We start from the raw sequence: 12492 nt of genomic DNA on the forward strand, positions 1-12492 counted from the left end.
TCACCACTGGTGTTCACTTCTTTGAGGTGTTTGCCCAGAGTGCAAGTGCTAGCTCATGCGGCAGTTCTCCGTGACGTGCCGAGGGACTGCCGCAGCGGCTGCAGCATTTGCGTTCCCACCAGTGATGTACAGTTTCATTTCTTCACATCCTTGCCAGCACTTGTTGTTCCATTTCGTGAAATAATATGCATCGTATCAGATATGAAGTGGTAGCTCTTGGCGGTTCTGATTTGCATTTCCTATTGACTAATGGAGTTGAGTATCTTCTTGTGTGCTCTCGGCTGTTCGTTTATCGTCTTTGGAAAAATGTCTGTTCAGATCCTTTGCCCGTTTTGCATTTGGGCAGTTGGGCTGTTTGTCTTTCAGTTGGGTTGTTGAGTTGTTGCTTGGTTTGTTTTTCGTGGAAATTTTCAGATACCCACTAAAGAGAGTGGTAAAGCGACCCTGTGCACATGTGCCCCTGGCACATGTCATTGCACCCGGTCCTCGTGCTCTCCATCCGCACCTGGAGGTTTCCAGAACAACTCCCAGCCCTTTAATGTTATCTCGCATTTAGTTTAAACTTCCCGATTGAAACATGATTTTATAGTTGGTTTGCTAGAATGAAGATCTAGATAAGGTTTATACTTCGCATTTGGATAATAAACTTCTTTTAGTCAATTTTAATCTTCAAATTCCCTCTTCTTTTCCCCCCTTTCAGTTTGTCTTCTTGAAGGAACTGGATCATGTATCTTACGGAATGTATACATTTTAGGTTTCGCTGACTACATCCCTGTGGTGTTCTCCCCTGGTGTAAGCTAGAAGGTAGAACTAGAGCTTAGATTTGATTCCAGTTCTAGTTTTTGGTAGAAACACCTCAGTTGTGGAGTTGTGTCCATCTCTCCAGGTAGAAGAGAGCAGGACCGGCTCTCTCTCTCTGAGATGGCCCTGGCCACTCATCATCGTTGCCAAGTGATGCCCTTCCATTTCGGTCAGTCACTCCTGCTTCATTGGAATTCCTCTTCACAGACAAACTCCTGTGTCAGCTGTTTAATTGCCTTGCTGTCCAGTGGGGTCAGGAAAGTTCCATCCGGTGCTTGATCCTCTCCCTTGATTTCCCAGCACTTAGGATCATGAGCTGGGCCGGCTGTGCTTCTTTGAGCATCATCATGAGCTCCCGGATTTGACCTTTTAAATAATGTTCCCGTCCACTGCACTTCCACCCGCCGTCAGTCTTTAGATCAGTGGTCCTGACTCAGGTCATCTGGGGACCTTTAACGAAAATAATGTCCAGACAGCTGGGTCAGCCTCTCTGGGGTAGAGCTGAGCATGTTGCCTTGAAAAGGCTTTGCAGGTGATTCTGATGCACAGCGAAGATTGAAGGTCTTTGTTGGAACCCCCTCCCTGACAAGGGGCACAAGATGCAGAGCCCTGTCTTCAGGATTGCTGGCTCACCTTGGGCTGTCTGCCCTGGCTTGCTTCCTTACTCTCGCTTCACCACATAGTCCCAATACCTGGACTTCATGATAAGCAGGCCTCATGGACATGTGCTGTCTGCCCTTCTCCTCCTCCCCTCCCTTCCTCTCCCCTGACCTGGAGCAGAGCTTGGCTAAACTTCGTAAGGGAGACCGCACTGAAGTCCCCAGGGCAACACCCTTAGATCTGCAGCCAGAGTGGCCCTACCAGGCTACACCTTGGCAGCCCTGGGCACCAAGCAGGTTTTTGCTTGTTAACTTCCAGGGTCTTCTGGGGCCTTCTGTGTTTAACACTACCGGCAGTGGTAAATACTGTCTCTTGATGTTTTTTCCCTCTCTTTTAGACATCACACCCCCTTATCATACCACACAAAAAAAGATACCCCAGATTTCCCTCCAGACCTTGCCCCCTGGCCTGGGGCTGAGGCAACTGGGTAGGGGTTTTGTTTGTAATTCACTTGTAACTCCTCAAGGCTGGGCTGTGACCCCCAGCAGGTGGCATTCCCAGTATCTTCAGCCAAGGGAAGGACCCTGCCTCTCTGCCTGTGTTTGGGCCTGTGACACCACTGTCAACAGTTGAGATGGGCCTAAGGAAATCGGTGTGAGCAGAGAGATGAATCATGGTGTTTGGCTTCTTGCCCTATGCCCATAAAAGTGGCATTTCCTTAAATAGATCAGAACCTTAATAACTATTTAAAGAACATGTGGTATTAGGGGGTGTATTTTATGGCCTTTAATTAAACTTCAAACAAATTAAAACATTTTTACGATGTTTTATGACATTTTTTATCCTTTTCCGTGGAGATTTGTGGAACTTGTTCGCTCACTTACCCCACCTCCCCCAACTCTCAGTGCATACAAGGGCACACCAAAGTGGGGCCGCCTGAAGGCCGCAGGCAGAGGGCAGCATCATATCTTAGTCATAGGAGCAGGTGAAGGCTTCCGGCCCAGCTCAGGAAGGAGCAAGTGGGAAACGCCCAGCTGGTCCTGTGGAGGGGTGTGAGGTGTTGGGCGATTTTACGAGTCTAGGTCTGAGTTTTTATGATAGTGAAAAGGACAGCAGATGGGCTTGTGAAGCAGGCCACATGCATCTGCCCTGTCAGATCTCTTGGTGGACATTTCCTAGATGGGAGATCCTGGATGGGAGGATGTGCGCCTATAGGAGAAAATGTGGCAGAGCGCCTCATTTGAGTCTGTGCTGAATGCTTTCTTGAACTTTTGTTGACACATATCATAACCATCTTGTTTTTGTCCGCCTAATCCAAACGTAGACTTACCTGAAAGAGTAGAGAAGTCCTGAGTTGACCTGAAAACCAAATGCAAAATCTGAATTCATTAATTAGAAACTTACATTATAATTACTAGTATGTTCCATTGTCCCTATTTTAAAAAGAAAATTGTTCCCTTCTTAAGAGAGCTTGGCGCCATTGCCTGTGAATAGGGAGCAATAGAAAGTTCTTCCATTAGTGTGCATATTCCCCTCAAAACGCCATTTTGGGGCTTTAAGAATAGTTTATTTTAAAGCTGTTGGATGGCCTGCTGAAGCAGCCATCCATGTAGGGGTCAGGACCTGTGTGGGTGGAAGCCCCTCGACCCTCCGCAGCCCCTGCGCTGATCTGCAAAATGTAAATGGGCCCTTCTGCCCAGAGAGAAGTGCACCTGGGCTTTACAGTCAAGGGTTTTTCCTTATGCACCAAAAAATGGCGCTTTTTAAAAACAGTCCATTTCTAGACAACCTTTGTGAAATAAACATGTCAAAAAGCATGTCTGTGATGTCATAAGACCATTACAGTTAATTGAACTTTGCGATGAGGTGGCTTCTTAAACCTAAATTAATAGCTGCGGAATCAAGAGTTCCAGAGAGGAAGCCAGGGGCCCTCTTCCCATCTGAATTTTCTAGCACCCTTTTCGGCCTCAGAGAACCGGCTTTGTTGTTTAAATAGACTTTTCTCTGTTCGACCTGTATTATTTCCCAATAGTTTGATTTTTCAGCCCTGATCCTCAAAAACAATGAAACAGGCAGTGAGATGGGGAGCGCAGGGCGCAGGCCCAGCGCTGCTGTGGTGGCTTGGGGTGGTGGCAGCCTTGTTCTCAGATGTTAGGCTTTTCTCCATTTCCCTTGAAGCCCCAGCCTCATTTTCCCCCAGGGTCTCTTGGGAGGGGTGAGGAGGTGGAGGGACAGGGGTGGGCAGAGCACTCAGAGGCCTCACTTGGATTCCGTGCGTTGTGGCCTCACTGTCCTCTGCAGGGTACAGTGCCCAGCCTGGCTCCCTCCAACTGGCGGAGGCCGAGACACCTGCCAGCCTGCCTGGGCTTGGTCTTCGGAAGTTTGGTTGTCAGGTGCTTCAAAGTTAACTCCCCCTACCCTGGAACTCAAGAAACCATTGTTCCTCGTTGTTTAAATTTCTTTGGCATGTTTTGTAAATGAAGTCGCTGCTCTGCCTGGAGGTTCCAGGCTTGAGGTCAGGTTTGTGTTGAGGAAGCTGGAGAAGGCTGGGGTTCCCACAGCTGGGGAGCTGGGGCGCAGCCATTTCCTCTGCTGTAGGAGCCTCTGGCGTGCGGCGCGGGGAGGCCAGGCACGTAGGCGGCTCTGCCAGACGCCTGCCTTTCAGGGAGCTGGAGAGGGGGCTGCGGCGGCAGGAAGTGGAGATTTGTTTTCCTCCAGAAATGAATGTGGCCTCCGGGGGCAAGGGCTGGGAGTCCTCAGCGGCTACATGTTGCCTCCGGCCTCACACAGGGCTTGGACACGCCAGTAAGAGGCTGCTTGCCCTGCCGTCCGTGCAATGGTACGAGGTGCCCTCGGCTCTTTGATCAGGGCACTTGTCACGAGATCTGGTCGGGTTCCTAGGGGGAGCATGGCCAGGCTTGGGACGGGCCTGAGTTTGAATAACCACCCAAATCAGCTCTGGAACCTGGGCCTCCTTATCTAAAACTGCTCCTGGGTGATGGTGGGATTAAGATGACACCCTGTCCTCCCTGCTGCCGGCCCAGCACCTTGGACAGGTCACTTCCCTTCCCTGGTTCCAGTTTCCTCCCAGCCGGCACCGACACCCCTGGCTGGCTGCTTCCTGAGATTCCGATGAGATGAAAGAGGCCCAGGCCCGTTTGCTGTGGCAGCGATCAGCAGTAACTCTCAGACACTGCTGGTTGCGCCCTCACAGGAGGCGGGGACTGTCATTGTCCGCCGCAGAGGGGGCCTCTCAGGGTTGGGACAGGAATGCTTGTCTGGGCTGTGTCTTCGTGGCCAGGAAGTGTGGGGACTGCAGCCTGGAGGCAGGGAGGACCTGCCCGGCCCCAGTGGCCGGGCACTCGTAGAGGCCAAGTCAGATGGCCCTGAGGGCTTACTGAGACCTTCCCTGGGACTCTTGGCAGGTTTGCATCCTTTTGTGCTTTAATCTGGTAATTTTTCTCACCACGGTTTCTGAACAATGCTTTCAGGCCAGATCGGCGAGACTGGCCGCCCCAGATAATCAGGTTACCGAGGGGAAATGACCTTTGGAATGATTGCCCACAGAGCTGCCGCCTTTTTGAAGGCTTGTGCTTGTGTGGAAGCCCCCCCCCCAGAGGGCAGCATTCTGGGTGTCTGCAGTCAGGGGCCAGAGAAATCATTTCAGTGACGAGGCCGATGAAAAAAAGTTCAGCCCCTCTCTCTTCCATGCTACTTGCTCTTTTCGTAAGGGGACTGACCGCAAGCTGTGAGTCTGGATTAAGACCGTCTTCCCGGAAGGGCCACTTGCCCAACCTGGTCCTGTCCTCCCCACCTGCCCCTCATCCATGAGCCCCAGGTCCCCTGCTTGGTGTGAGGACCTAACAGTTTGTAAACCTGGGGTGAGGGATGGCAGGGTTTGTAAAACCCTATACACATACACATAGTATTTGTATCGCTGTGATCACTTGTCCCTGGGAGGAGTGGCAACCTGTATCCAGGAGTGGGGGGTTTGCCTTCACTAATAAAGTCTGGGCTTCCCAGTCCCCTAGGAGCTAACCCTTGATGCAGTTGAAGTCTGCGTGAAAGAAACAGTGGGGCCTCAGACAAGAGGTGTTCGGGAAGTGCTCTCTTTTTCAGTCTGTGGCATTTACATAAAGTTTGTGAATTTCCAAAACTTAACTGGAGTTTCAACTTCAAAAGGATTTTTGCAAATAAGGGTAAAGGCTACATAATAGCCAAACTGTGTTATCATATGGTCAACTATTTCTGACTATGTTACTTTTATAGTTAGAAATAATTTACCATGAATGTGGAGAGAGGCACCTCTTCCAAGAAAGTCGAGGTGATGCGAGGTGATGCGTGGAGAGGCTCTGTGGGAAAGCACACAGCCCCAGCATCAATCGGCTCCCAGTGTCTCCTAAGGCAAGAAGGCAGCTGTTGACGTCCTCAGAACACAGAGGTTTTGATGGACTATAAATCTGTGCCTAGAGCCCTAACAGGGGAGGTCAGGCGGAATCGTAACTTCTTAACATAGCACTTTCGCTCCCTAGGGCCCCGCGAGGCTGCAGAGCTGCCAGACCAGCTCCCTGTGCCCAGAGTTCTTCCCATGAGGGGGAGGTGGCTCAGATGTGTGCGGCCAAGGCGGCAGTGAGCTGTGGGTGGTGGGCAGGATGGGATGGGCACCCGCTGAGAAGGCCAGTCCCTGACACCTGCCGGTCTTGGGACATGACCCCTAGCACACTGTGCCTTCTCCAGAGGCTCCCCCTGCCTGGGATTTGGAGGCCATGTGGCATCCGAGGCCACCTTCCCCCTCCTCAGCGTGCTCCTGAGAAGATCACAAGGTGTGTTACTTACACGTTATTTTTCTTTTCCTTCAGAATATTGACATTACAAACTTCAGCAGCAGCTGGAATGACGGACTGGCCTTCTGCGCTCTCCTGCATACGTACCTTCCGGCCCACATTCCGTATCAAGAGCTGAACAGCCAAGATAAGGTAGGCTGGCTGTGAAACAGCCCAGCTCCTGGCGTCCTTACCACACAGGGGAGACAGAGCCTTCCAGCAGCAGGGCCCCCGCCACGGTGCTGGCTCACAGCGGCCCCATCCCAGCTTGGTCTTATTCTGGGATTGAGCTGTTAGTGCTGAGCCAGCCGGTCCCTGACCTGCCTTGTGTGGGACATTTGGCGGGTTCAGCATTCCCCAAGTTACAGCATTCCTGGTGGGAGCGCTCAGCCTTCCTGGGTGATGACATTTAGGATCACGAGCTTTATACCCTTGAGAGCCGCTCAAGGCATGAGTGGTCTGGGCAGTGCTTCCCGTGCCAGGCCATCCCCTGCCAGCCCCGTGTGGTCCAGCCGTCCCGCTCACGGAGCTGCTTGGGGACAGCCCCCGTCCAGATGGGCACTGGCAGAGGTCCCAGGCCTGAGCCCTCCTCTGGTCCCCTCCTGCCCTCAGATAACGCTTGAAATTCCTCCCGGGGAGGAAGCTCACTTGACAGGTGTTTCTGATCGGCTTTTGGGGTCCGGGTCCGGGCGGCTCAGGACTGATGTGTTGAAAGTGGCCCTTTTGCACAGTGAGGAAGGAACGAGTGTGTGGAGATTGCTCCACGGACGGTCACAAGAGGAGCAGCTGGGCGCTGCAGAGGGGCAGTCAGCGTCGGTGGGGGCTCCGAGGGCTCCAGTGTAGGTTTGTTCTGGTCCCAAGTGGAGGTGGCTGCTCTGTGTTCCCCAGCATCGTGAGTAGTGCAGGCCGCCCTCTTCCCGGCCTTCCTTGTCCACTCCAGTCACACAGTTTGTTTTACAGCGAAGGAACTTCACCCTGGCCTTCCAGGCGGCCGAGAGCGTCGGCATCAAATCCACATTGGTGAGTCACTGGCAGGGCCCCTCCTTTTTGTTCGGAAGAGTTTCCTTCTCATTAAAGGAGATCCTGGGTGGTGCGGTGGCCTTTTGAGCAGGGGGCTGGTGGGTGGGGCTCGGGGTCCACCCTGGCCACCCGAGCGAGTGTCCCGTCGGGTGCAGGCAGGGGTTTCGCCTCAGTCCCATGGGCACTTGATGGCTCACGTGAATTGTCTTGAGGAAGCAGCCTGAGGTGGGTAGAGTCATCCTGACCACAACCCGGCAAGTTTGACTTCCTCAGAGTCACCTTTTCTAGTTGAATGCCTGGGTTCAGAAGAAAAAATGCTAACAAGTTTATAACAGGTCACTGTCAGAGGCATATTCCTGCAGGTCTGTCTGCCTTTTGGCAAACTAGAGGGAGAGGGGAGGCGAGTACAAGGCAAAGAAGGAGGCTTTAGAGGCCGAGCAGGCACTCCCGCGCGTCAGGGGCCGTGCAAAGGCCACTCGGGTGCGAGACATGAGTTGTAGAAAACCCTCGCGTTTCAGGGTCGTCAGGCCACTGCCCAGCACCCACAGTAGCTCCCAACAGCCGTGCTTCTGTCAGAGCTCTTGCCCCTTCACCCCGTCTGACTATCCAAAGAAGATACTGCGTCCAGATGCAAAGCCAGGCCTTACACACCCAGCGACACTTAGATGATATAAACTCGGGACCACGGCGGTGGTGTCAAATCCAGCGACACGCGGTGGCCAGCGCACAGCTTGGGGAGTTCCGCAGAGTACGAGCCCCGTGAGGCCAGGTCACTGCCCCAGGGGCACCCCTCACCCTGACTCGTAACAGCTGGGTGGCTTTGAAGAGTGTTTACATTCCTGTTTACCACAATAGGAGTGTGTGTGTAGAGTTCCAGAAGTGTATCTTCTGACCTGATAGAAATAGGCTTGTTTAGGGTGGCCTCTCTTCAGTTGTACAGAGAGAGAAGTTACCATTATTGAAATGTTTTCTGTTATCCCGGTACTTTACATCACGTGTGAAATTCCAACATATAAAAAGTGGGCCATTTCCACCCCTCCAAAAAGAAAAAACCTTTATATTGATCAAGATCTTTATATTGAACAAACATACTTTCTTTTTTCTATACCAAGTCACCAGTGGGTGGCGCGTTCCATCCTGCTGGCCGTGGCCTCACCCATGGAACCTCCCGGAGCAGTGCTCTGGAGCGAGGCTCCCCTGGAAAGTCACGGGTGCTCTCCAGCAACAGCGGGTCTCTTCTGGGCCAGCCCCGTACCCAAGTCCTGGGTTTCCCACGTCCGTTTTCGCCAGCTGGCGTCTCACAGATGACTGCTACTCTGCACGGGACAATTAGAAAGCAGTGTCTTTGATGCTTTCAGATGCTTGCCATGGTGAAGGGCACTGGAAAGTTGAGTTCTGGGAGACCTGGGCGCATAGAGACTCTCCTGGGACAGAGACTGGGGTGAGAAGCGCTCTCAGAAGTGAGCACACGGAGGGGTTTTAAAAAAAGAAGCAGACGGATTGAGGCCCCAAAGATGAAAGCCAGCCTCGGAGGGCCGTGGCCCGGAGCAGGGGTGCCCCGGTGTGCAGCTCTGGGGCAGGGCACGGGCACACACGGGCAGCTTGGGGGCCATGCAGGTGCTTCCAGGCACACTTGGCAGCGAGGGAGCAGGCACCCCGGCCAGGCCTTCGGCAGGTGTGATCAGGCTTGGCCCAAAGTCAGAGGCCCCGCCCCATGCAAGGACCCCGTGTAGCTGTCGGGGAGCCTGTCGGGACGGGCCCAGGGGTGACCCGGGATTCTAACCAGGTTTCTTCCTTCTCCGCCAGGACATTAATGAGATGGTGCGGACTGAGCGGCCTGATTGGCAGAGCGTCATGCTCTACGTGACTGCAATCTACAAGTATTTCGAAACCTGAGCACACCGGAAGGACTCTCCCCGTTACCAAGTGACACCGACGCCATTAGCTACGCACCCCGTAAAGCTTTCAGCGACTCTCTGGGCCGCCCCGCAGCGTGTGAGCCTTGAGCCGGGGCCTCCGAGTCAGGAGAACTCGGGCCTCCGTGGCCCCCGGCTCGCAGCTGGCCCCGCGCACATGACCCGTCGGCGCACAGGACCCGTCGGCGCACACACGCTGTTTGCTGCCAGAGTTTTTTTCTGAAGAGAATATTGAACTGCATTAGTGCCGTGGGGTGTAAAAACCAGCTCATGCACGGCTCAACTCGGGAAAGGGGCTGAAACTCTGGGGGCAGCTCACGGGGGGGTTAGTGAAAGCTTTAGCCACAGCGCTTCTTGACTACTCGCCGGTGCGGCTTCTGGCACCCGTGAGAACCAGGCCGGGGACTCGGCGCCTGGCAGAGGTGCCTGGAGAGCAGGCCGCGGCCCTGGACGTGGAGGGCCACGGAGTGCATCACCATAGCAGTGGGGCAGCCACTGATTTCCACGTGGCAGGGCTGGCCTGGCCCGCGTGATTTAGGTGTTTACAGTTTGAGCTAACGGATGATCGTGACTCAAGTTCCCGGCTGGTGGCGTCCGCCGCTGCTGAAGGGTTGGTTTTGCGGCTGGGCCCCCGTCGAGCAGAGGCGGCCCCCTGGCCTCGCCGCTGCCAACCTGTCCTTTAGCCTGGAAGGGGCTTGGGAACCCAGCTCTGACTTTAGGTTTCTGGACAAAAGAATTGGTCAAAAGGAGTTCTAGTTAAAAAAAAAAATTTTTTTTCTTATGAGCAATATTGGGGGAAAATACCTCCTGTTCTGTTAGTACCAAAGTTAAATTGTCTTAGTAAACATAGACATAAAACAAAATCTGGACGCTAGCATGGTGAAAGCCAGAAATGAAGTCAGAAGTAGCAGGAGAAAAAGCCGAACAGCTGGAGGGAGCCCAGCAGGGTAATTTAAAGTCACTGAGTCACTCAGACGAAATCCTCCTGGGCAAGAATTTAAGGAAGTGCCTTCAGTCTCCTTGCACAGGTACACCGGATAGAGGGTCTTGGAGGCCGCTGTGACCACAGCCAGAGCAGATGGTGTCAGGGCTGGTGGCCTGCAGCCCTGTGATGGGAGTTAGTCCCTTGCCACGCACACCACCCTCCGGGTTCCAAGTGACAGGCAGCTGCACCAGCACCCCTTCTGGGCGGTGGAACCGAAGCCTTACGAGGGGTTCTGTTGAGGCAACTCTTAGGCTGGGGCCTCAGCCCTTCTTGGGAACAGGGATCCCACGTCTCAAGTGCGCCTAACACAGTAGCTGTTGGTTTGAACATTGTTGAGACCTGTTGCTTCTAGAATGCAACTGTGTTTGGCGCCTGCAAATGGCACGAGGAAGAGTTGGCACCGGTGGGAGCAGGATTGCTGCCCCAGCCACAGGATGCGAAGAAGGCTGCCCAGCCAGCACGTGGTCCGAGGGTTCTGCGCTCGCGCATGATGTTCTAGACAGGAGTGTGATGTGTCTGTAGCCTAGGAAAGAACGTAGTTACTGTGCAGTGGGCCGTGTGTGTGTGTGGCCTGCTGGCCCACGGTCACCAGCTGGCTGGTAAGTGCCCATCAGCCCTGCCCAGATGCCCTAACCTGGCAGCCCTGGCTGCTGTCCCAGCTGGAGGCTTTTTGTGAAATGCCTGTTTTCAGCTAAGGAAGGCGAGGCTCAGTGAGCAGAATCCAGCCCCAGAGCGCACCAGAAGACCCTGGCGGATACCTGTCCCCATCCTCCCTGACCAGGTTCCGTTCTGGCTTCTGTTGTTCTGTTGACAGGTGCCCTGTGCTGTCAGATGAGGGACTGTTAGGTGAGAATTACGGTTTTTTAAATGTCTCTCCACTTGGTCTTCCTGAGTCCCACTTTCGCTCTCATTTGCCCTCATGGAAGCCTGCGCTCTTGTCTGGACCCAGTGTGTCTGACTGCGGCCGTGTTTTTATTTATTATTGTTGGGGCGTGCTTTTTTGTCCGATGAAGAAGACGACTTTCCTGGGTCGGCAGTTCACACATTGGTCCCTTCCTAGCCAAGTGAGCCAGCCCTGGCAGCTCATGCTGGGGGGCCTGGGGGCTGTGCCCACAAGGTTGCCATTGGGGTCAGTGACGGGAGAGAAGGCCGCAGGAAGTGCCGGGACCGGGCCCAGCCTGTTGAAGGGCCCATCTCTGCCTCCCTGACAAGGGGCTGTGCAGGGGTGCCCGGCCAGGCCGCCTACATTTGCGCGTGGGTCCACAGGCAAGAAGATTCTAGAAGCATGACTTTTCTTTTTCTAATAGGATCCTTTTATAACACTGTTGACTTTGTGGGATAATTCTAGATGGTCATATATACCTAAAAGTGCTACTGTGAGGTGCTTTTAGTCCAGTGGCCCTTGATGTGAAGCCTCCAGGAAGTCATTTTGCCTCTTCTCCCTTCAAGCACAAGCTTTCCTGCAAAAGGGCCAGTTACATTTCTGTATCTCTCAACCACGGGCTTCTGCTGACTGACAGTACTTTTTTATTTTGTTCTATTAAATATTCTCAAATGTATTAAAATTGCTGAAATGCATCAGGCTTGGGCTTTTCTGGCTCGACACTGCAGCTGCTCCCCTGACATGGTGTGAACAGGGCCCTGGCCTCCCCCCGGGACTGGCTGTGGCAGGAGGAGGGCTCCTGAGCCCAGGCTCTGTCCCCTCTGGCTGCCCCTCCCCTGCAGCTCACAGGCCAGGAAATGTGGTGAGGGAAGGACCTGGGCGGGGGTGGGGGGTGCTGGGGTCTGCCAGGTCCCACCCTGGGCCGCAGAGCAGAGCTACAGGCCAGATGCCCGGCCCTGAGACCCCAGAAGCCCTGCCCAAGTTACCCTACAAGAACGGAAGCCCTGGCATTCCCCAGCGGCAGCCCAGACACGTGCCGCCGTGGGAAACGGAGTGGTGGGGAGGGGGTGCCTTGAGGGTTGGGGTTTTTTTTTTTGTTTTTTGTTTTTTTTTTTAGCAGTGCATCTTCTTAGAGATCATTTTCAGTATATATAAAATCACAGAGGAAAAAGAATCGGTAATTATATACCACTCAGAGCAAGCAAACCAGTCAAGCCTTTCTTCCCCTTGCATCTTGCGTGGAATGATTGACTCCACGGAGCGCAGCCCAGCACAACACTGGGGCTCGTCACACTGCACATGCTACGTGTCCCATGCGGAAGGGCCTGTGGGACCACCCCGTGTAACACGCTGAGTGACCAAGGGGGCCCTTCCTGGGCCCAAGACCCCCTCCCAGGGCCGGTGTCTGGCCAGTAAGTGAGCCTCACAGCTGGGGAGCCCCAGAGCCCACGGCCTGAGATGAGG

At 53.9% G+C, this 12492-nt stretch overlaps 1 protein-coding gene across 3 annotated transcripts in view; it reads left to right on the forward strand.

Moving 5' to 3' along the window:
• The window catches only part of SPECC1L (sperm antigen with calponin homology and coiled-coil domains 1 like), a 130076-nt gene extending 120053 nt beyond the window's left edge, over nucleotides 1-10023 (forward strand). For all 3 annotated transcript variants that reach the window (XM_035723919.1, XM_027576229.2, XM_027576228.2), the window contains exons 14-16: nucleotides 6261-6377; nucleotides 7185-7244; nucleotides 9051-10023. In XM_035723919.1, the coding sequence (XP_035579812.1) occupies nucleotides 6261-6377; nucleotides 7185-7244; nucleotides 9051-9140 (267 nt within the window). In that variant the 3' untranslated portion in view covers nucleotides 9141-10023. The remainder of the gene's footprint in view (nucleotides 1-6260; nucleotides 6378-7184; nucleotides 7245-9050) is intronic.
• The last annotated feature ends 2469 nt before the right edge of the window (nucleotides 10024-12492 follow it).

Source organism: Zalophus californianus, chromosome 14, assembly GCF_009762305.2.
Source record: "Zalophus californianus isolate mZalCal1 chromosome 14, mZalCal1.pri.v2, whole genome shotgun sequence".
NCBI lineage: Eukaryota > Metazoa > Chordata > Mammalia > Carnivora > Otariidae > Zalophus > Zalophus californianus.